Source organism: Neoarius graeffei, chromosome 15 (assembly GCF_027579695.1).
Source record: "Neoarius graeffei isolate fNeoGra1 chromosome 15, fNeoGra1.pri, whole genome shotgun sequence".
In the NCBI taxonomy this organism is placed as follows: domain Eukaryota; kingdom Metazoa; phylum Chordata; class Actinopteri; order Siluriformes; family Ariidae; genus Neoarius; species Neoarius graeffei.
This window is the reverse complement of record NC_083583.1, coordinates 13806408-13831651: the sequence shown is the minus strand read 5'-3', so window position 1 is coordinate 13831651 and position 25244 is coordinate 13806408. Positions and strand designations below refer to the sequence as shown.

The window sequence follows — 25244 nt, the reverse complement described above, 5'->3', positions numbered from 1 at the left end:
CCGGGTGCTCCAGTTTCCCCCAAAAACATTCAGGTTAGGCTAATTCGTGGCTCTCAATTGACCATAGGTGTGAATGGTTGTTTGTCTCTATGTGTCAGCCTTGCAATGACCTGGTGACTTGTCCAGGGTGTACCCTGCCTCTTGCCCATAGTCAGCTGGGATAGGCTCCAGCTTGCCTGTGACACTCTACAGGATAAGCGGCTACAGATAATGGATGGACTTTTTCCATAGCTCTTCATTTTTAACTCGCATTCTAAACTGTTAATTCACAACCTTTGCAAATAAGACTGCAAATGAGGAGTTTCTGGTTCAACTGAAGGCTATTTTTGTATTTGTACTTTAAAACACACACGTGTGTGTGGGTGTAATAATAATTCTGGGAATTATTACAGTACTTCCATTCCACCTTTACATTTGGAATATTGTTTTTTATTTTCTCCATAGCTCTTAATTTTTAACTCACATTCTAATCTGTTAAAGCTGTGATATTCGCAACCTTAGCAAATAAAACTGCAAATGAGGAGTTTCTGGTTAAACCGAAGGCTAGGCAAATGAAACAATGTATAGTGTAAGTCTCACTTCACTGTGTGCTGATAAAATGGGTTGCCACATGTCTAATGTTTCAGATATTCCATCCTTTTCCCCCCTCATTCAGTTTGCAGTGCTGGATTACAGCACACAATAAAGGGCATAACCTGATATCATTGTCTTAAGCCATTCCATTCTCTCTGTGTCTAATACACTAACATATGCAAGTGCTATAGATGTATGGTATACGGAATCCAACATTCATGTTACTTTTAACGTACAGCTGCTAACAGGTGGTAGTTTAATTTGATCTGAAAGCAAGGGGAAAAATTCAGGTTTTCATAGACCAGGTTTGGTCATCAGACCAAGCTCATGAAAACTCTGAGCTCATGAAGACTCCTTCTCTTTGAAACACCATGCCCTTTGGAAACCTCTCGAGGTAGTACTATGGTTACAAAGTGCAAATAACCTCTCAGAAATAGCGCCTCCCACATCCGGCACTTGCCACAACAAACCTATAGCACAATCCCATCTACTTTTAACAGAGTACATTTTGTCAGGTATGAAATTAATCCTTTTGGCAGTTCTTTTCTTTGAGGTTTAACGGATTACATCAGTCCGCCCTACAACCTCTTTTTACAGTGAAGTAGGTTTATATGGGGTGTGGCTAAATGCAGGGAACAGGTAGTGTTTCTGTGTTTTACCTCTGAAAAAAGTTGTATCTTTCTGTGATAGTACACAAGCTTTGACTTTCATGTGGAAACAAGGCATGCCAGATGACCAGGAAGAAGTTGGCACTGTAGCAACAACGGAAAAATGGTGGCAGGCACCAGCAAAATTAGAGAAAGAAGGTACAGCATTTATCTTTACTCCACCAGGCTTTACCTAACACTGATGTGTGTGTGTGTGTGTGTGTGTGTGTGCGTGCGCGCGCAGCATGTAGTCTTCACGACACAGCTAATAATACAGCTAATGAAAAGGAGTGAGAAGTTGTTTTAGAAATTTTTTTGGTTGTTTAATTGTGATGAATTAACATATTTATGATTATCATGGTCACCAACGAATAAACATGGTGTCTTTGTTGAAAACATTATAATCTATTTCATTTTCAGCCCGGATCATCCGGAAGAAGCATTTGGATGTCGATGTTCTCGTATCCAAGGTGGCTTCTTGATACTTGTTATTACAGCCATGTTACTTTTCTACTATGTGGACTTATCAAAAGTGTCAGAAATTTGGTCTGAGACTGTTCAGATGATATTCAACACTACAAGAGCAAGTTCAAATTCCTTCACCACTGCATCTGCTGGAGAATGGATATCTTCCTTCATTCAAGAAAGTGAGATACCAAGTGAACAATGTACAAGTGAAAGTCCATATCTCGTGGCATATCCCTGTAATTATCATTACATTTTAAATGAATCAGAGAGGTGTCAGAACGACAAGCCCTTCTTAGTCTTGTTAGTACCCGTAGCACCAAACAACAGAGAAGCTCGGGATGCTGTCCGTGCCACCTGGGGGTCTGAGAAGATGGTTATGGATAAAGTGGTGAGCCTTTTCTTTTTGCTTGGTCAGCCTGGACATGAAGGGAGAGAGGAGCTCCAACAGAAGATCTTTCAAGAGAGTGAGGAACACCATGACATTATTCAGAGTGATTTCCTGGACAGCTATAAAAACCTCACCATCAAAACTATGGTGACTATGGAATGGTTGGCAACCTACTGCCAAAATGCTACATACGCTATGAAAATTGATTCTGACATGTTCCTAAACCTGGATGTTTTAATGAATGTGCTTCTCCAAGCGCCCAGGGAGAACTATATGACAGGACTTGTGACCAAGGGTGCTGTTGTTCTCAGAAACCCCAACTCCAAATGGTATCTGCCAAAACATGTGTTTCCTGAAGACTTTTATCCACCTTACGCTCTGGGCTTGGGCTATGTGCTCTCCATGGACCTTCCTAACAAGCTCATTGAAGGAGCGAAGCATGTCAAAGGTATCTACATTGAAGATGTATTTTTAGGACTGTGTATGAGGTATCTAGAAATACCTTTCACCAGTCCAGATGATCAGAGCCTCTTTAATGTCTTCCCTGTTCCTTACGACCGCTGTCGTTATTCAAAACTCATTGCTACAACAACAAATAGCCTGGAGGAACAAGTGAATTCTTGGAAAGACCTTAAGAAACCAGGTCCACCTTGTTAAACTTGGATGAGCATATAAAATGATTTACACAGCAAAATTCCCAGTGTTGAATTAACACCCAGAGTGTTGATTTAACACCCTACTGTGTTTATATAGGTCCAATTGGACACAAATTAACTCTGAAAGTGTTAATTCAACACTGAGGAATTTGCTGTGTAGGAGTCTGTAATGGATTATAAGAAGATAGAGATATGTTGAATAGTCACCTCATTCTGAAGTATTTTCAATGCACCTTGGCATCAATTCAACAAGTCCATGGACCTGTACTGAAGAGATGAATACAACTCTTCTAAAATCTCAGTTGATCTTTTGAGCTTTTATCACTTGGTGTTTTGATGATGGTGGTAGAGACAGTTTACATATGCAAAATGTGCTATCCCCTTCGGACACAAAGAAAAATGCTATAGAACTTCATGTGTACAATTGTACACATTATGTCTGAAGGGGCTATACAAATTTACATTTTGCACAAATGTAACTCACAACATTGAAAACTTACCAGAAGAATTTAATTCCAAATACAGAAAAACAGCACCAGTAAAAATTTTGATCCACTTGACAGGTTAACATTGGGAAGACTGGTGGAATTTTGAGACTGAAGTGTGAAATATATTACAACTAATTGAAATCTGCTTTATTTCATTGTATTTATTAACCCACTGTCTTACTGAGAAAAACAAAATGTAAAAAAAAAAATTGTTTTACTGATTGAGCACAGAAAGGTTTAAATAGCTTCAGCTAATTTTATGCAGTGGTGCAACAGCTGATGTATTCGAATTGCACTTCAAGCAGTCTTTCTACTGAACTAAAAAGAGGAAGTAAAGACATAGGACAGCACTTGGGGCAAGCATTTAGACATAATATATGTGTGTGAGAACAGTGATGCCTAGACATGAACATGTAAAGTTTGTTGTCTTTGAATTTGAATTTGCAAACCTGCACCGAAAAAGAAGATTCTAGAGAATGGAGAAAACAAATATGTGCAAATCAGAGATTGTGGTAAAATATCAACTTTGGTGTGTGCTGTTTTGAAATTTGACTGCTGCCCTACAGTACTGCAGTTTGTAAGGATGTCAAAATGACGATTGTACTCAACATCATTAAAGATTCTGCCTTGAAAAGCTGTTTCTGTGGTGTGCAGTTCATATTCATATTATGTACAAGTGTAATACACTAGTAAATTGTAATACACTAGTAAAGTGTAATACATATTTATTATATGGACATGAGTGTTTTATTGGGAAATACACCAGTGGTATTTTTCATACAAAGTACATCTGGGTCATTGAGTAACATATTTTCCAATATCTCCACTTGTGAGGATATCGATGAATTGTTTTGATAAATTTAGGTACTTTTTGTTTGTGAATGTGTCTCATCTCATCTCATCTCATTATCTCTAGCCGCGTTATCCTTCTACAGGGTTGCAGGCAAGCTGGAGCCTATCCCAGCTGACTATGGGTGAAAGGCGGGGTACACCCTGGACAAGTCGCCAGGTCATCACAGGGCTGACACATAGACACAGACAACCATTCACACTCACGGTCAATTTAGAGTCACCAGTTAACCTAACCTGCATGTCTTTGGACTGTGGGGGAAACCGGAGCACCCGGAGGAAACCCACGTGGACAACATGCAAACTCCACACAGAAAGGCCCTCGCCGGCCACGGGGCTCGAACCCGGACCTTCTTGCTGTGAGGCGACAGCGCTAACCACTACACCACCGTGCCGCCCGTGAATGTGTCTATATAATAAAAAGAAAATCATATGTTGACTTGAAGATATGAAATTTATCTTCTCGTTGAAAAACTCGTATTTTTCAGATGAAATACATCAGAGATCTGAGTGACATATTTTTCCAGTATCTTCACTCATGAGGGTATCGATGATGTCACTTTCAATGTTTTCCCACTGGCTTGGCACACGTTGTCAAAATAGTGAACTGGTTCAAAATGAAAATTCTTTTGATATACTTGTGCATCTTTTGTGGATGTGTCTATATAATAAAAATAATATTACACAGTGGCAAAAAGATATGAAATTTATCTTCTTGTGTTCAAAAATACTTCACTCATTCACTGTTCATGAAATATGTTCACCACTTGAAGATAAATATATCTTCGCACCACTATGTAATATCATTATATATATATATATATATATATATATATATATATATACACAATATATATATATATATATATATATATATATATATATATATATATATATATATATATATATATATATATATATGGGTCCATCTCAGAAACCGGTCTCTCATTTGGGACATTATGGTCAAAAAATAAATTTTCTAATTTTACTATTTTTTTTGCATTTACCTAACACTCAGTGTTTCTTTTGTCATGTTTAATAAGAATAAAGATAGCATCTTGCTTTATCTGGCCTCCACTGTGGAAATTTTTTTAATTACAATTCAAATGCTTTTGTAAAATTGATTTACATATAAAATAACTACGGCGGCACGGTGGTGTAGTGGTTAGTGCTGTCGCCTCACAGCAAGAAGGTCCGGGTTCGAGCCCCGTGGCCGGCGAGGGCCTTTCTGTGTGGAGTTTGCATGTTCTCCCCGTGTCCGCGTGGGTTTCCTCCAGGTGCTCCGGTTTCCCCCACAGTCCAAAGACATGCAGGTTAGGTTAACTGGTGACTCTAAATTGACCGTAGGTGTGAGTGTGAATGGTTGTCTGTGTCTATGTGTCAGCCCTGTGATGACCTGGCGACTTGTCCAGGGTGTACCCTGCCTTTCACCCGTAGTCAGCTGGGATAGGCTCCAGCTTGCCTGCGACCCTGTAGAAGGATAAAGTGGCTAGAGATAATGAGATGAGATGAGATATGGTGAAATAGGACAGAATGGAAACATCGAGAACACACCAGAAAGATTAGAATAACGGCGCTGGTAAAAGAACAACGACTGTACCGGCTGAAAGCCACGCGGGTCTTTGCTGCGGCGCGCAAGCAACGGGACATCACTACCGCACTGGACAGAGCGCGAGGTGGGGGCGGGGCAAAATGACTGGCCGTAGATTCTATCAAAAGTTCGATCTAAATTGACCATGGTTGCAAAATATTGGCCAAAAATATGCAAACACTATGAAATATGAAAGAAAGATGAAAAAGAAACATTCTATTGCCTTATACTGCAAGACTAAAACAAAATAAAACTGTCAAAACTCACCTTTTCAGCGATAACATCCGAACAGATCACTCGCGTAACAGAAAGACCGCAAATGGTAGCACGATCAACTTCTAACTGTTGGAGTGGAAAATTCCATTCTACACATGCAAATTATTAATGTGTGTCCTTCCCCGCACACAACTAACACGCTACAGTAAAAAATAGACCACAACTCATTTTATAGCTCAGAAATTCATACAAGACCAGCTACCATCGTAACATATTCTGTAAGAAACATATTCTATACCTAACTTTCAGCTTTCATTTTAAAAAACAAAATTGCAGATTTATAACTAAGTTTTTATATGGCATAGTGATTTTAAGTTCCTACTTTTGGTGAGGTAGTGACCTTGACCCTGAGGCTTTCTGTTTAGATCAAAACACACGATCGTATTGGTTTTGGGTTTGCGGAAAATGGAGTTACAACGGTGATCAAATATTTTGCATGATGTTTTATTACGGTTGTGATTATTCTGTGAGTACACCAATCCTTAGGTGTATAAAGTTACAACTTAAAATACAATTATTGATAACTGTAGACTTTTCAGTGGACTACAACCTTTTTAAAGGAACAGTCCACCGTACTTCCATAATGAAATATGTTCTTCTCTGAATTGAGATGAGCTGATCCGTACCTCTCCAAGCTTTGCGCGACCTCCCAGTCAGTCAGACGCGCTGTCACTCCTGTTAGCAATGTAGCTAGGCTCAGCATGGCCAATGGTATTTTTTGGGGCTGTAGTTAGATGCGACCAAACTCTTCCACGTTTTTCCTGTTTACATAGGTTTATATGACCAGTGACATGAAACAAAGTTCAGTTACACAAATTGAAACGTGGCGATTTTCTATGCTATGGAAAGTCCGCACTATAATGACAGGCGTACTAACACCTTCTGTGCGCTTCGACAGCGCATTGATACCTTCACTCGGAGTTGTACCATTTTTTTTAGACAGGGCGGACAGACCAGAGCATTCGCCCGCCTGGCCGTGCCCGACGAGGAGCGCTCTCAGCCGGCTTGGGAGGCAGATGGCAGCCCCTCCTGGAAGTGTGGTTTTACCATGGGCCTCATGCGGAAAAATGACAAAGTCCCAATTTTACCATGGGGCTCAAGTTGTACCATTTTTTTAGACAGGGCGGACGGACCAGGGCATTCGCCCACCTGGCCGTGCCTGAAGAGGAGTGAAGGTATCAATGTGCTGTCGAAGCGCACAGAAGGTGTTAGTACGCCTGTCATTATAGTGCGGACTTTCCATAGCATAGAAAATCGCCACGTTTCAATTTGTGTAACTGAACTTTGTTTCATGTCACTGGTCATATAAACCTATGTAAACAGGAAAAACGTGGAAGAGTTTGGTCGCATCTAACTACAGCCCCAAAAAATACCGTTGGCCATGCTGAGCCTAGCTACATTGCTAACAGGAGTGACAGCGTGTCTGACTGACTGGGAGGTCGCACAAAGCTCGGAGAGGTACGGATCAGCTCGTCTCAATTCAGAGAAGAACATATTTCATTATGGAAGTACGGTGGACTGTTCCTTTAAGGGAATGCGATGTAGTCAACCATTTATCATGTCTCAGATCAAGCTGCCATTTTTCCACAAATTTGCAGAATTTTTGCCAAATTCTGAATATTCACATCAAAGATTTAGTTTTATCTGTATTATTTCTTTCATCATTTTATTTCAATTTAAAACCAACATCACCATTCAAAACCGTACAGTATAGTTTATTGACTGTGAGCATGTTTAGTGGGGTACCCCTATAGTACCCAGTTTCTGAGACAGACCCATATGTTTTCAGGCGGCACGGTGGTGTAGTGGTTAGCGCTGTCGCCTCACAGCAAGAAGGTCCGGGTTCGAGCCCCGTGGCCGGCGAGGGCCTTTCTGTGCGGAGTTTGCATGTTCTCCCCGTGTCCGCGTGGGTTTCCTCTGGGTGCTCTGGTTTCCCCCACAGTCCAAAGACATGCAGGTTAGGTTAACTGGTGACTCTAAATTGACCATAGTATGAATGTGAGTGTGAATGGTTGTCTATGTCAGCCCTGTGATGACCTGGCGACTTGTCCAGGGTGTACCCCGCCTTTCGCCCGTAGTCAGCTGGGATAGGCTCCAGCTTACTGTGGGTGGTAGAAATGGGCAACTGGACTTGCTTGAAGATTCTTGAAAACGTTTCACCTCTCGTCCGAAAGGCTTCCTCAGTTCTGTCTGACTAATAGGGAGTATCAGATATTTATGATCATAAATATCTGATACTCCCTATTAGTCAGACAGAACTGAGGAAGCCTTTCGGACGAGAGGTGAAACATTTTCAAGAATCTTCAAGCAAGTCCAGTTGCCCATTTCTACCACCCACAGTTTACTATGACCTGGATGATTGAGAATCTTCACAGACATGCTCCAGCTTACCTGCGACCCTGTAGAACAGGATAAAGCGGCTAGAGATAATGAGATGAGCTATATATGTTTTCCTGAACAAAACAAAACACAAATCAAGTCTTGCAATATTGCAATCTGAGAGCATTTAAGACGTTTCAGTTAATAATTAATGATGATTGCATGCACACATTTTTCTTCCTTAAAGTGCATCAGATATGATAAGATCGGCTGTCGCAAGCATGTAAATTTTGCTCATAATCCTGTGTCTGGTGCACTCTGTGTGTGTGTGTGTGTGTGTGTGTGTGTGTGTGTGTGTGTGTGTTTTAGTGTTTTAAAGTACAAATTCAAAACCTATAAGCAGAAGCACCTCCACGGAAAAGTGGTTTTAGATAGACTTTGAGGAAGCTTCATCTCAGATTTCCTAATTTTTTTAGATGAAAGCTGATTGTATAAAGTGACACATACCCCATGTAACCTGACTCTGTTTCCTTCTGTCACTATATCATATATTGACCCCCCCCCCCTTATTTCTGCTGTTTAATCAATGTATCAAACCTGGGACTCACTATTTGTGAAATAAAACTACAGTGGAGTGGATGGGCTTTAAAATAAAACCATCAGAATGAGAATCACTTAGCACAATCATGGGGTAAAGCACAGGAATTAACTTTGGCAATGCTCTGGTGAAGAATGCAACAACAATAGATCACATCATGTACATAAATACCATTAAGGGAGTCTGTGATTATGTAAAACATTTGTAGGTACAGTATTTCATAGTAGATTTAAATTAAGAAGCATAATATATTTAGAAATGAATGGGAATCGTGTACCAAACATATTTGTGATTTAAATAAATAAATAAAATGAAATATAGGTTTTGAATTTGTACTTGAAAACACTAAAACACACACACACACACACACACACACACACACACACACACACACACACACACACAGGATTATAAGCAAAATTTTCGCCTATCCCAGCTGACTGCGGGTGAAATGCGGGGTACACCCTGGACAAGTCACCAGGTCATCACAGGGCTGACACATAGACACAGACAACCATTCACACTTGCAGTCAATTTAGAGTCACCAGTTAACCTAACCTGCATGTCTTTGGACTGTGGGGGAAACCGGAGCACCCGGAGGAAACCCACGCGGACACGGGGAGAACATGCAAACTCCGTACAGAAAGGCCCTTGTCGGCCACAGGGCTCAAACCTGGACCTTCTTGCTGTGAGGCGACAGCGCTAACCACTACACCACTGTGCTGCCCCACCCTGAGTATAATTCAAGTTAATTCGGTAACCTTCAAGAAGATTATGTCTGTGACAAACCTAAAACAGAAAGCATGGTCTAATCCTAAATCGCAGTTATTGTGTTACTGTTACAACTGTACCAATACTCAGTGTCATTGTTGCTGTACTTCTTTATGAAAAGTGCACAGAATATTTTAGACATATAAGGAGATACACATGCTCTTACTGGTAATATGCAGTAAAGTACTTCAGTCATGTACTTTGCTTCAACACACCAGGATTTAGAAGTCATGATGTGACAAGACCAAAAGAAAACCCCAGAAGCATTTTAAGCCACAGCTTCAATCCTGAGTCTTTTGTCTTTATTGTGCAAAGATGAACTCACCATACCAAGTCCTACTGCAACTCCCATAATCACTAGTTTCAGTATCTATTGCAAGTCCAAACAGACTGTGGCTGTTAAAACAGATTTTTTAGACCCATCCTTATGATTGATTGATTGATTGATTGATTGATTGATTGATTGATTGATTATTTTCACCCTCATGGAGTTTGTTGGGATATTCTTGCATCCAACAGTAAGAATCCTTCTCTGATTCTATCCAGACCTCCTCCGTGGCTTATAAAGCAGCTCTTTTCTCTCTGCACACCATTTTGTGTTCCTGTCTCAGCTCATGGTAAGAGTGTGACACCAAACCAAAATTAGAACAATGTGGCCACCTCCATGGTTAAAAAGGCAACTCTTTCTTCTTTGCACATCAATTGCATGTTTCTGTTTCAGCTCATGGTAGGAGCATCAGAACACATAGAAAATAGAGGTAGCTGGGAAAGCTATGATAAGTATGCCGCTTAGGATGCTGAGCCACCACGTGACCTGGGATGGTGTGTAGGACCATGTTGCTGTAGTCCACTGTACCATATGGCATTTTAAGGGTTTTACTACTTCATAACAAGTCTGTATTTGTTACAAGAAATGGTTTTAATGCAAGTCAGTGGTGAAGACCACAAGATGGTTTCTGACACATTCTCACACAAGATTGTCTGAACATTTAAACTGAAAATGTACCTAGACTCACCTTAAAAAAGATTTGTGTTAAAATACCTCCTATGTATAATATAATCAGAAATTCATGCTAAATAATGCAACAATTTCACCATGATCTCAGAAAAATAATTGTAGCTAGTAATTAAGTTTTTTTTTGTTGCGTGGCAGGCTCATAAAATACTGAAATGAGACAGTACTCTTTCTAAACTAGCTAAAAAAAGGATACAAGGGAAAACACTTCACAGCCTTACCTAACAAAAGGTAGCCACAGTCTGGCCCTCATAAAATGGAGCCTTGTTATCAAAATAAGAAACAACTGTGGCTATGGACAGGAATCCTATCACATTCTAATGCTCTAAACAGCAAGTTTGAGGTACAAAATAAGGTAGGGTGCCCAGACGTCCCCATTTTCCGGGGACAGGCCACCAAAAACGGTGCCTTATTTCTGGGTCTGTCCCCGGAAATGTTCCCGTTTTTAACCGTGACTGACAGACCTGAAAAAAAAGACTGAAAAAACCCCAGACCGAAACATCTACCAGATTTCAGCAGACGCCTTGCATATTGTTTTGTGGGTCACTTTAAGACAGGCTCAGGCCGATAGCAGAGATGTTCTAGAACACCAGTGCAGATTTTTTTTGGGGGGAAGCCCTTAAAAAAAAATTACTATTGCAGATACCGAGATATCCTTGCCATTTTTTATTTAATCAATAAGGTTTTTTTTTTTTAAGTAAATTGCTATGTGAGATTGAGCTGAAGAGTTTATGGTATAAATTTATAATTAATAGTAGGTCCTATAGTTTAGGTTTTTTCGCTCATGACTTGAATGCAGTGAAAAGCAAACTGTGTGTAGGTGCAACAGGCTTATCAAATCAGTCTCATGTAAAAAGGAATCAGTCTCATAAATTCATTAATCAATTCAAGTGTCTAATAGTTTATAGCTAAACTATTAAAATCAATGGAATAACTTAGTGGTGATGTTGCTATGGTTTTAGTGAGTATTGTAGCTCTAATTTAAATACATTTACTCTAGATTTATAACATTCATATAACAACCAAATGGGTGAAGGCTATTAGAATACTTGTTTGGCAGAGGTTGGCACTCAGTGAATGTTGTAGCAATAGACAGGACACAGTTTATTCCAATGGTACCATTTATTGAAATAGCTGACATGAATTAGCAAACTAATACTGATCAGACGTAGCAACAATAGCAGCCAAGGAATAATTCAATATAAATGGTGATACAATGTCACCCAATAAGAATCAATAGTGTATATGATAATAACTAAAGCACTAATGATGATCAGAAGTAATAAGCTATATGCAAGTTTACAGTGTAGGGGCGAGTGATTGTTAAAATGTGAGAGGGAAATCACGTGTTTATGTGTGTCTGTGTGAATGTGTGTGTGAGAGTGTGTGTGTAAGGGTGTGTGTGTGAAAGTATGTGAATGGAATGCGCGAGTATTGTGCTAGGTCTTGCTTAAAGGGGGATGGGCAACAAGGAGAGTGCATGAGAGAGAGAGAGAGAGAGAGAGAGAGACAAAGGATCTGTAGTTTAAAAACTAGTCTCGGCTAGGCCTTAAACCCAACTTCTACTCAACCCTTAGCTACTCCTGAAATCCCACTGTTGAGGAGTGTAGTGCGACAGAGGGAGTTAAAAAGAGAGAGCATGCACAATCTAACTAAATACAGATAGTAAACAAAGTAAATCAAACAACACGCGGTCTAAGACCGACTATCATGTGAATCAAAATGCGCAAATTTAAACCATAAATGAATTCAAATAAACAACACTCTTCACTTTAACTAGCCACAACTAAGACTAACAATTGCCCAGATGCCAGCCTTACTTGAGATCGCTCTTGTTTGGTGACTGAAAGTGCGCCGTCTGTTATCTGAAGGCCGCGCGGAGCGCAGGTCCAGGGAGAAAACAGTTCTGTTCCTTTCACTTTTACAGCTTGTCAGCTGAAGATCTTCGGTGTCCCGTCGGTCATCCGATGATCTGGAAGGAATCTTGTTTGTAGTTTGTCGACATTGCAAAAGGGAAAAGGGATCTGGTTGCCTTTTGTCTTTAAAATACTGCATGGGCTGCAGTAACTAACCGGTTCAGTTATTATTGCAACTATGCGAAGATCAAATACATTGAACTTTGGCTAAAGGTCCGGTATCAATGGCTAGTTCTTTGTCCTTTGTTCTTCTGTAGCACAGATGCAACGACATCTCTTTCAGAAAAGTCTATGTCAGAATGCTGTTCATAGACTTTAGCTCAGCATTCAACACAATCATTCCTCAGCAGCTCATTCATAAACTGGACCAGCTGGGACTCAACACCTCCCTGTGCAACTGGCTGCTGGACTTCCTGACGGGGAGCCCACAGACTGTACGGGTCGGCAGCAACTCCTCCAGCACCATCACACTGAACACGGGGGCCCCCCAAGGATGTGTGCTAAGCCCCCTCCTCTTCACTCTGCTGAAAAATGACTGCGCACCAACATCCAGCTCAAATCTCTTCATTAAGTTTGCGGATGACACGAATGTGGTGGGTCTCATCAACAATGGCGATGAGACAATCTACAGGAGTGAGGTGAGCCACTTGGCCATGTGGTGCAAGGACAACAATCTCCGTCTGAACGTGGAAAATACTAAGGAGATTGTTGTGGACTTCAGGAGAGAGCACACCCAGCATGCTCCACTATCTATCGACGGTGCTGCAGTGGAGAGGGTGAGCAGCACCAAGTTTCTGGGTGTGCACATCTCTGAAGACCTGTCCTGGAGCAACAACACCGCATCACTGGCCAAAAAAGCCCAACAGCGTCTGTACTTCCTCCGCAAACTGAGAAGAGCAAGAGCCCCGGCCCCCATCATGCACACTTTCTACAGAGGCACCATCGAGAACATTCTGACCAGCTGCATCACCGTGTGGTATGGCGCCTGCACCGTGTCCTGCTGCAAGTCTCTGCAGCGCATCATGAGAGCAGCTGAGAGGATCATTGGTGTCTCTCTCCCTTTTCTAATGGATATTTATAACTCCCGCCTCACCCGCAAAGCCATCAGGATTGCAGGTGACCCCACCCACCCATCTCACAGCCTCTTCAGCCTGCTGCCGTCGGGGAGGAGACTGTGGAGTCTCTGGGCCAAAACCAGCAGGCTCAAGAACAGTTTCTTTCACCAGGCAGTCAGGAGGCTCAACTCCCTCCCTGTTCTGCCCCTCCTCCCCCCTCTGCCCCCTGCCACAGATTCTGCTCGCACACCCTCCTTCAGCATCTGACATGTCATCCTCACAGTTCCCCCCCAAACGCACACACACACACACACACACACACACACACACACACCTCATCGTTCATTAACACACTGAACTCAGGGACCGCAGATCTCACTTTACCTTACTCATTTGCACTATTCCGCACTACCTCATCTTAACAGCTGCTAGTTTGTTTATACTGCTTATTTCATGTTTACCTGCTATACCTCAAGTGCCCTTGACTGTTTGTTTATTTGCACCAATTTACGTGTGTGTGTGTGTGTGTGTGTGTGTGTGTGTGTGTGTGTGTGTGTATAAGTATGTATATATTGTTAGGACTGGGACTGTTTTGGCCTCTAGAGGCCGCTGTTATTTCTTTTTCTGGTCATGTTTGTTTTGGCCTCTAGAGGTCACCACTGTGTTCTGTGTTTTGTTTTTGTCTTATTGCCTGTTTCCTGCCCCGCCCTGTCCTTAATTAGTTTGTGTATTTATACCCCTGAGTTCAGTCCTCTTGTCACGGAGTCTTTGTGCTGTTATGTTTAGCTCCAGTTTCCTCTGTACCGTGTTCCTTGCCTTTGTCTTTTTGGTTTTGCACTTTGCTTTTCTTTTTGGACTTTTGGACTTAGTATTTACTGTTTTTTGGATCTTCTGAGCGTTTGCATTTTTGCCTTTTCTTTTCTTATTTTTGGACTTTGAACTTTTGGATATTTTTTATTTTCCCTTTATCTTCTGAGCTTTTGGATTACTTTTGTTTTTTGCTGTGGATTGTATATATTGTAAATAAACCTTTTGATACTTTTCTACTTCCGCCTGGTGGCCTAGTGGGGGTTTGCTGGATTATCACACCAGCGAACCAGGTTCGAATCCCAGCAAAACTCTAATGGAAAGACTCCGTTATGACTGACTCAGCAGAGGCTGCTTCAACTGTCTACCCGGCCAACCTTCAGGGCCGCTTCGGAGCGACCATGGAAGCTCATGGACGAACGCTCACCAGCCAACGTGCTCGCCACGAGGAACTGCTCCAGCAAATTGGGAAAACCCTGGCACAGCTGACACCTCTGCCTGCATCTCCTCATCCTGATCCGGCTCCTGCTCCCGCTCCAGTGCCTCCCGCCACGCTGTCTCCTTCACCTCGCGAACCCAGCCTTCCTGCACCACAGAGGTATGACGGTGAGTGCCGGGAGTTCCTTACCCAGTGCCAACTCACCTTTGAGCTCCAGCCTACCACCTACACTACAGATCGCCACAAGATTGCCTTTGTGATAACCTTGTTAGCTGGTAAGGCACGAGCTTGGGCAACGGCCATCTGGCAAAGACAGGGACCCGAGTGTTCTGACTTCAAGCTATTTACGGAGGAGATGCTTCGGGTCTTTGATCAGGCAGACATCAGTAAAGATGCAGCCAGGAAGCTCATGTCTGTCCGACAGGAGGGAAGCGTTGCAGACTACGCCATCTCATTCCGGACCCTCGCAGCAGTAAGTGGATGGAACAAGACTGCCCTGGTGTCAGCCTTCCACCATGGTCTGTCTGACCCCATCAAAGACGATCTGGCTTCTATCGGATGCCCAAGTGACCTCGAAACTCTGATCTTACATTCTACTCACCTTGACAACAGGATGAGAGAACGCTGCCAAGTCCTGAGCCTCCCTGGCCTCCCTGCCTCTACCTGGAGCCCGTCTACTTCCTCCAGTGACTGTCCAGAGCCCATGCAAGTTGGCCGTACTCGTCTCTCCGTAGCCGAGAGGGAGCGCAGAAGGAGGGACAAGTGCTGCATCTACTGTGGCAAGCCTGGTCACTTCCGAGCATCATGTCCCGAGCTCTTGGGAAAAGGACCGCCCCGTCCAGCCGAGGGAGGGTTGTGACGGGGCCTACCCTCTCTCCCGGACTCCCTGGCCAAGGAATCTACATCCCGGTCTCCATCTCCTGGGGTGAGTCCGTCCACTCTTGTCAAGCCTTGTTAGACTCAGGGGCGGCTGGAAACTTTATGGATATCCATTTCGCCCAAAGCATCAATGTCCCGACTGCGCCTCTTGAAGTCCGGAAGTCTGTGTCTGCCCTCGATGGCCAAGCGTTAGGTGATGGAAGAGTCACCCAAGTTACTTCTCCAGTCTTCCTCCAGTCTCAAGGTCACAAGGAAGAAATATCCCTGCACCTGATTCCTTCACCTGAGTTCCCAGTTATTCTAGGTCTTCCTTGGCTTACCCGCCACAACCCTCGTATAGACTGGGTCACTAGCCAGGTTGTGGAGTGGGGTCCTGCTTGCTATGCCTCTTGTCTGCTCTCTAGCTCTCCTGTGTCTCCTGCCGAGCCTCCTGATCTCACCGAGTTATCTCAAGTTTCCACAGAGTACTGGGATCTCAAGGAAGTTTTCAGTAAGAGCAGGGCCGCCATTCTCCCTCTGCACCGTGCCTATGACTGTGTCATCGACTTGATCCCTGGGACTACCCCTCCTCATGGCAGACTGTTTTCCCTCTCTCAGCCAGAACGCAAGGCCATGGAGGAGTATATCAAGGAGGCCTTGGCCTCTGGGTTCATTCGACCCTCCACATCACCCGCTGGTGCCGGCTTCTTCTTTGTCGGCAAGAAGGATGGGGGGCTCCGGCCATGTATTGATTATAGGGGCCTGAACAAGATCACCGTGCGCAACCGCTATCCCCTTCCGCTGATGTCCACAGCATTCGACCTGCTCCAAGGCGCCACCATCTTCACCAAGTTGGACTTACGGAACGCATACCATCTCGTCCATATCCGACAGGGAGACAAGTGGAAGACTGCCTTTAACACCCCGTCAGGGCACTACGAGTACCAGGTCATGCCCTTCGGACTCACCAATGCACCAGCTGTTTTTCAGGCCCTTATCAACAATGTCTTGAGGGATATGATTAATCAATACGTTTTCGTCTACCTCAACGACATCCTGATATTCTCCAAGACCTTACAGGAGCACCACCACCATGTCCTCCAGAGACTTTTACAGAATAATCTGTTTGCTAAAGCCCAGAAATGCAAGTTTCATGTCCCCGAGGTCTCCTTCCTGGGATTTATCATACGAACGGGGCAACTCCAAATGGACCCAGCCAAGACCCTGGCCATCCGGGACTGGCCTACTCCCAAGTCCGTTAAGGAGGTTCAGTGGTTCTTAGGATTCGCTAACTTCTACCGCAAGTTCATCAGGAACTTCAGCTCCGTAGCAGCACCTATGTCGGACCTCACCAAAAGGACTGGTGGTTCCTACAGTGGCAGCCATTGAATTTGTTCCACGTTTCTGTGACTGGCCCTCAGCAGGCCCTTGGCCATCCCCTGACTGGTTCGTGACTGTCTGCCGATTGGTCCGTGCAGATAATTTATCCCCCACAATGACGTAGTCAATGCAGTCCTGACTGGTGACGCCCCTAAGCAGCTTGTGTGAAAACCAGCTGCTATCCCTCATTTTTCCATGGGGAGGCGCAGTGATTGTCCGTTTCACAAAGCAGGTTTATCAAATGCTGAGAACAGCTGATTTCAGTGAGTTAATTCAACCCGGAGGAGTTTCACCATGAGTTAAAAAGCCATAAGATTTTAATGCGCTCATACAGCAAGTTTGAATATGTTTATATATAATTGAAATAAAAGATAGATTGATTGATTGAAGTGTGCATGCTCTCTACATAAACACTGTCTAGTGCAGCATAGGCATAAATAAATAAATAAATAAATACAGCCTCCGCTACTGTCTAGTCCCAGGGAGGCTCGGCGTAGGCCACTGATGAAACTATTTGGCTGTCCTACTACTAGGCAACTACTTGTCTAATACTAGGCCTTTTGTTGTAATAGTAGTAGTAATAATGATATTTGCCTACTGAAAGGTGATCAGGTGAAAAGTTGAAGCCGCAGCAAGACCTATGCTATTAAGCCTTTTGTAGGTTAAACAGGCTTCGGCAGACAACGTTCTGGAAAGGCTGTATTTTTCTTTTGTTTGATTAGCCTACGATTTAATCTTTAAACATTATGGTTTCAGCAGTTCGCTTAAACATTGGAAGCTGCGGAGTCGGGCTGCAAGATTTCCCGACACTTTAAGATGTCAAACTTCATAGTAAGGAGAAAATAATTCCACAGTATTTAGTGCCTCGTCAGTCTCAAAAATTAATAGTGAAGGACCAATGTGAATTAAGTCCCAAAAAACATCTCGTAGGCCTATATTTTACATTTTCAAAAAAGTCCGGAATTGGAAGTCGGTCAGTGGAGTGTAATGAAGTGTCTCATTCACTAAACACAAAAGGTCGGAAAACAGTGGAGAAAACAGCGATTGCTTAAATAGGCTACTAATGGTTTACATTAGTAATTTAATGTATGTGACAAATAAGTTCATTGATTAAATAGATAAAGAAGCCAATACTCCGAAGCTCAAAATTCAGGAAAGTGGCTCCGGTGTCACAAGTGCACAAGAACAGTTATTTGAAAGTTAATCTGATGAATTTGTGCGTGCACGTGCGATTTCATGAAGAACCGGGACAATTGGCATTCGGTGAAAGATTCATACCTATGACTCATTATATTCACGCGCGCCCTCTTGCCCACTGCTGCTTCGTTTTCCCGATTTACACTCGTGTCTGAAGATGGAGTTTTCAGAAATCTCCACTCTGCCCAGAGTTTGCAAAAGTAGCTGTTTTCAGTGACTGAAACCTCCGTATAGGTGTGAATGAGAGGTGCAACCGAATAAATAAATATGCGTCTTTTTTATCTGGCTACATGTAGGCTATCACTGCGCAAAGCCTTTAATGTTGAAATAGTAATATTTGTTAAAATAATAGTAGGCTAATTTCCACATTAATCGGTAAAATGGCACAAGGGATGTGATGGGGGGATGGCTGTTTTATAAGGGGAATGATTTGAGATTTTTATTTCAGAAGGGGGATGCCTCCCCCTACATCCCCCCCAACTTGAGTACTGCGTATAAGGCCACCAGATATAGGCCTTTCGATTTCCATCACTAGAGCGCGTCAAATTACTTTCGGTTTTGCCAGCATGGACGCGCTTCTTTTAAATGAAAGCACAGATGTGTCAGACATCGACAAAACGGTAAAGAATAAGTGGAGATGGGCTTGGCTAAATGAAATGGGCGATAGTGGCAAGCCATTTAGTTCATGGTGCAAAAAGATGAAAATGGCAGGTGTGTGCTTTTGTGTAGTTTGCCATAAAAAAAGTCTATGGAAGCAATGGCAAAAAACTAGATGACTTTAGCTTCACTGCGAAGAAGCAGAAAAAGTGAACTTTCACTTTACTTTTCTTGCAAGTTCTTTCTGTTCCACTCTTTTGAAAGCATGGTTCAAGTTCGACTGCACTTGCACTTTTCTCTTAACCACTGTTGTGCATTACTAAAGTATTGTTGAAATAAATTTGCACTTTGCGCTGAAAACTTGATGTTTCATCATTTATAGCCAGTAATGACAATGGTAAAGTCTTGCCTTAGCTTTAGTCATTGTTAAAATTATGTAAATGTACTATAAGTAGGGGCCGAGGGGATAATGGACAACACGGCGTTTAAAATTTGACGCATCGCTGATGTGGTAGGGGCCAACGACATGGAGCTTTTTTTTTTCAGTCAGATGAATTTTTTTTTTTTTGCTTTAATCCATGAGTGCAGACATCCCAAGTCTCCCGGAAGTTCCGGGAGTCTCCCGCATATTGATAGTGGCTCCCTGATGCCCGCAAATTGGAGAATATCTCCCGGAATCTAGAGCAAGTGCGTGCACGCGAAACATTAATGTCTGCATCGCGCATATGACGGAGTGCGCGAGGGAGCCTGTGTGTGTGCCTGTTCATGTAGCGCATGCTCGACAAAAAGCATCCTGATTGGTTTACAGACATCCAAACTCATTTAGAACAGTGTAGAAATGAGCAGGAGAAAAACAGGGAGGGCTCGGAAAATTACTGCAGGCCGGAATCAAACCCGGGTCCCCGGATTTATGGTGTGGCGCCTTATCCACCTGAGCCACAAAATCCTGCTGGCATTGCTTTTAAATAGCCTACTTAAATCCTTAAAATGAGTCATGTAATGCATGTCTTGTGTGATCTGATCTCCAATGGTGAAATAAACCGGTTGTGATATGAGTACAGTCTGTTATTTTAGAAGATAAATTTAATATATAATTTAATATATAGCCTAATGAAAAATAATATTTTATAATATAATATCACGACATATTACTGTCTGTAACTGTTCGTCACTAAAGCGTTTTCTAAGATCATAATGTCTGATATCTCATCTCATTATCTCTAGCCGCTTTTATCCTGTCCTACAGGGTCGCAGGCAAGCTGGAACCTATCCCAGCTGACTACGGGCAAAAGGCAGGGTACACCCTGGACAAGTCGCCAGGTCATCACAGGGCTGACACATAGACACAGACAACCATTCACACTCAATTTAGAGTTACCAGTTAACCTAACCTGCATGTCTTTGGAGTGTGGGGGAAACCGGAGCACCCGGAGGAAACCCATGCGGACAACAGGCAAACTCCACGCAGAAAGGCCCTTGTCTTGAACCCAGGACCTTCTTGCTGTGAGGCGACAGTGCTAACCACTACACCACTGTGTCTGATATTATTATTATTTTTTATTACATATTAATATTACAACATCACTTTTAGCAATTTTAACAAAAGGTCTGCAAACATGTTTTTTTTTCTCAAGACCACATTTACACCGTAATGTAATCATATGAAAAATACCATTACAGACTGGTGGAGCAGCGTGCCGAAAATAATATGTATTTGGTCCAAGGTGTGGGTTTTTTTCATACGTCGCTGGCTCTTTTGCCAGTAGTGCATCACTTGCGCAGGTCTGGGGTTACCCTGCAATTTTCGGGTTGTTCTATTATTATTAGGCTATCGCATAAAAGCGGTCACATTGTGTGCTCAATACCTGTATACAGCGCTGAAATAAACGTTTTGCAATGAATAAGAAGTACGGAGCCGTAGAGGGGACATGGTGAATAAAAAAATAACAAAGCATGGGAATGACTTATAAGGCGTGTGCACGAGATATTAATGCGCGCACACGAGTTATAACCCATGCGCACGCTTTGCGTTAAGGCGTGCGCTTGGGTAGTTAAAAGTGAGGGGACGAGTTACAAATCGTTCCCTTGCTTTCATTAAGGCGTGTGCACGAGATATTAATACGTGCGCTCGAGTTATAAAGGCATGCGCACGGGTTATTAAAAAGTGAGGGAACGTCTTAAAACGCCTTCCCTCGGTTTATATCCAAGGCGTGGGAATGATATCCTATGTCGTTCCCTCGACTTATTAAAATATTCCCACAATATCCTTGTTTTCGTTGATCTCGTTGCCTACACACACACGTACACACAGGCTGTAGCTCACCATGGTAGCTCCGGAAATACTAGATGCTATTTTATTCTATTTTAATATTGGACTCAGATACACAGAAATCCTCGATGCACTTGCATCCCAACATGGCTTTATTATAAGTCTGAGACACCTCCCGGCGAAGCCCATTCTCTCTCAGAACTCTCTTGAGGTGTCTCAGACTTATAATAAAGCCATGTTGGGATGCAAGTGCATCAAGGATTTCTGTGTATCTGAGTCCAATATTAAAATAGAATAAAATAGCGTCTAGTATTTCCGGAGCTACCATGGTGAGCTACAGCCTGTGTGTACGTGTGTGTGTAGGCAACGAGATCAACGAAAACAAGGATATTGTGGGAATATTTTAATAAGTCGAGGGAACGACATAGGATATCATTCCCACGCCTTGGATATAAACCGAGGGAAGGCGTTTTAAGACGTTCCCTCACTTTTTAATAACCCGTGCGCACGCCTTTATAACTCGAGCGCACGTATTAATATCTCGTGCACACGCCTTAATGAAAGCGAGGGAATGATTTGTAACTCGTCCCCTCACTTTTAACTACCCGAGCGCACGCCTTAACGCAAAGCGTGCGCACGGGTTATAGACCCTTTTCAGTCACGTGACCTTCGTAAACGCGACCACCATTTTGGACATGTAGCGGACTTCGGCTTGAATTGGTTTGAATGCGAGGAAGGCGACAAATGGAGAACATACAAGAAAAAGGAGCGAGATGCAGAAAATACCTTCGCTATCCAGCGACGTAGGGCATTTACAGGGCGAGCAGAGGGAGAAATAACAACAGTAACGACACATTAGCAACGCCGTACAGAAATAACGGTTTATGGCACAGACCCTTTCAGTTCTTGCTCATCTAGCTGCTACAATGACTGCTTAGACTGCAACAATAATACCTAACACGCATTTAAGTATCCGTCGTAAAGACGTGAAACTCGTCGAGTGACGAGTGTGTTCATTGATAAGCTAACACAATCTAAAAGTAGACATACCATCACACTGCCCTGGCGCTGTGTACAGTTTACCTTCTACGGTTTGTGCACTCACTATTTGCCATTACTTTCTCCAACCCAGTGTTACAGATTACAGGGAACGGCCTGGATTTAAGAGACAAATACATGTTCCTCTTGTTTTGAACACTTATTTGTAGGCAGTGCTTAATTTGTAAAGTGAGAGGTCCCGGAGCGCAGAGGATGAGCGGCTCCGGTGCGGAAAAAAAGAGGGGGCGCGGCGCTGCGCTTCTGGGCATGTTTTGTAATAACACTGCAAATTAAGTTCATCTGCAGATATTTTGTGGATGTCGTTTCATGAGAGAAATCACCAACAAGACAGATATCAAAATCAGACATTAACACTAAATAAACTTGCATTTTTTTAATTTAATTATTTTGTTTTTTTTTTGTTACATAGTCAAAAGAGGTGTCGGATCACCGGATCCAGTGTAAATAGCTGCCGGAGCCAATGCCCGAGGTTCCGGAGCGCGCTCCGGCTTGCTCCCCCTCAAATTAAGCGCTGTTTGTAGGACACTGCCTCTGATCTGTCCTACAGTCTACCAACAGCAAAGGAACACAACGCTAGCTAATGTCGTTAGCTAATAGCTACTACAGAAGAACAAAGAGGTTACAATGGGTTATTTTAGCCTATTTGGTTACACACTCGCCGCCACAGAATGTTAACAGCAATGTAATGCCTTTTCTGGCTAATTTTATTCGTCTTACCTCCAACAAAGTGGTCACTACACAAGCGCTGGTATGCTGAGGGCTGCCAAGCTTTCCTGTTTATGGCCGCTATCCATCTTCTCCGTCGGGATCCGATAAAATGATAACCCTTGCCTTGTTTGTTGATGGTTACTACATCCAGGTGCACAACAATATAGTGGCATGATGGAAGTCTTGCTGAAAATAAACACTTTCTTTGCTGCCGTTCCTCAATGCTGGCTGTGGTAAACTACTGGTAGTACATGTCCAAAATGGCAGCCACGTTTGTCGTGACGTCACGTGAAAAGGGTCTATAACTCGTGCGCGCGCATTAATATCTCGTGCACACGCCTTATAAGTCGTTCCCACGCTTTGTTATTTTTTTATTCACCATGTCCCCTCTACGGCTCCATACTCTACGGCTCCGTAAAGAAGTGTTTTGAGTTAACAGCATATTTTTAACACTAGAAGGCCCAAAGTGCAGACTTTAGTCTGCAATGAAATCCCCCCCAAATTTGTGAATAAGTCTAACGTACCATTACCTGCCTCCCATTGTTGTGTAAAGAAGCCTAATTATTGTGTTACCTGAGAAATAGCCTCTTTGTTTCTAACCCTAACCAGACTTCGTCACAACCAAGGCAACCAAGAAGGATCAGTTCTAACCCTAACCCCAAATCCTGGCTCTAACCCCAACCTGGGCTCACCCCTAACCCAACCCCTAGCCTTAGCCCCTAGCCCAAAACCTAGCCTCAAATAATAATGGAATAATAACCCAAATATAACATGGGGGTGCTGACCAGGCACTTGTGGAGCATTGAGGATGGGGCTTGGGAAGGACAGTGCACCCTGCAATAATAACAGAAGCACTGAACTTTGTGTATGCTGCCACAGATACACCTGTGGCAAATGTACCATAGGAAAGACTCACCATGGGAATGTGGAAACTACTAGATGGGACAACTCTATGCTACATCTCTGTGCTTTGTATAGCCTCCATGTGTAGCAAGCCTGCTTTTCTTAGTGTGAAATAAATGTTTATTTTCTTCCTGAAGTTATACCGTCTGTAGTTTTTCCAAGCTGAAATTGTGTTTTTTGGGCCACTAATTCCAGTCCTCTGTCCTCTGACATTGTATAAGCTTGGCAGAGTAAATTGTCACTGAAATTAAGGTGTAACCTAAAACCAAATTACCATTCATGAATAGCAACCTCAGTGGGGGGTGGAGTGGCTGTTCACAATACAATGGAGACAATTAGCACCTTGAGAGGAATACACAATTTTTGCAGAGAGGAGGGGGCATGCAGCAGAAGTGAAAATCTCTGGGCCTTTTTAATGAACCGTGTTTATCACATATGGTAAAATATTAACAACAAAGAAAGAAAAAAAACAATGCCAAGGATCAGGAAAAGAACCACAGCGCTGTGATTAGTTGGGCTATCAATGACTGACAGAGCCCCGGCACGTAACTAAGCATTATAAAGTTAAAAAATATTATTTTTATTGAAAAAACAAGAATGTAATGATTTCTAAAATTTCTAAAATGATTTTACCTAACGAAATTTTCTCCTTTAATCCACATTTGCTGGTGTTGAGCGTTTTTTTTTTTGCTTCTCAAAATCATCTCATCACAGATCACTCGCTGCTGTGTGCGAGCTTCCCTGCCCCCTATTTGTTGAAAATCTTCTGTAGATGTCGGAGTTTTATATTGATTTATTATTATTATAATTGTTAATAATTAAACGTGATAAATCTGGTTATTAGGAACAAAGGAGGGCATAGTGGGAAATGATATGGTAACTGTCTCTTGTCAGTTCAAATATGATACTGTTTTGTGATTACACTGTACCGGTTAATAAAAATAGACAAATGGCATGAACCTCTCTACTGTCTCTTATTACACTAAAGAAAGGGCCTGGCCGAGTCATTGCGTATTACTGAAAAAAAAAAAGAACGAATGATACACGGATTGTGTATCATTCGTTCTTTCCATTTTTAATTGGCAATCAAAAAATGAAAAAAAAATTGTTTTTCATTTCAATTTTAGGCTCATATAAAAAAATGAAAAACCAGTCATTTTTTCATTTTTTTGTGTTAAAATAAAAACAAATAACAAAATAACCAGTCACTTTTTCATTTTTTGATTTTTGATTGCCATTTGAAAATAGAAAGAACGAATGATACACTGATTCATGTCCTCTAATAAAAAGCAAAGTTGGTCTGACACAATATGTTGAAAGCGACAAAATGAATGCCATGTTGTTATTGTTATCATTATTTATTATTACTATCAGTGGTCGAGTTGTAAAATCAAACCAGGGGGGATGGTGAAATTTT

General features: G+C 42.5%; 1 protein-coding gene and 1 pseudogene across 1 annotated transcript; one reads left to right on the top strand and one right to left on the bottom strand.

The window, feature by feature from the left end:
- The first annotated feature begins 1344 nt into the window (after window positions 1–1344).
- Window positions 1345–2733, top strand: LOC132899793 (beta-1,3-galactosyltransferase 1). The gene is made up of 2 exons (XM_060941909.1): window positions 1345–1379; window positions 1641–2733. Exons 1-2 carry the CDS (start codon window positions 1345–1347, stop codon window positions 2731–2733), a joined length of 1128 nt encoding a protein of 375 aa, XP_060797892.1.
- Window positions 2734–10231: 7498 nt separating this feature from the next.
- LOC132899792 (potassium voltage-gated channel subfamily G member 4-like) overlaps window positions 10232–25244 on the bottom strand; it is a 42432-nt pseudogene continuing 27419 nt past the window's right edge.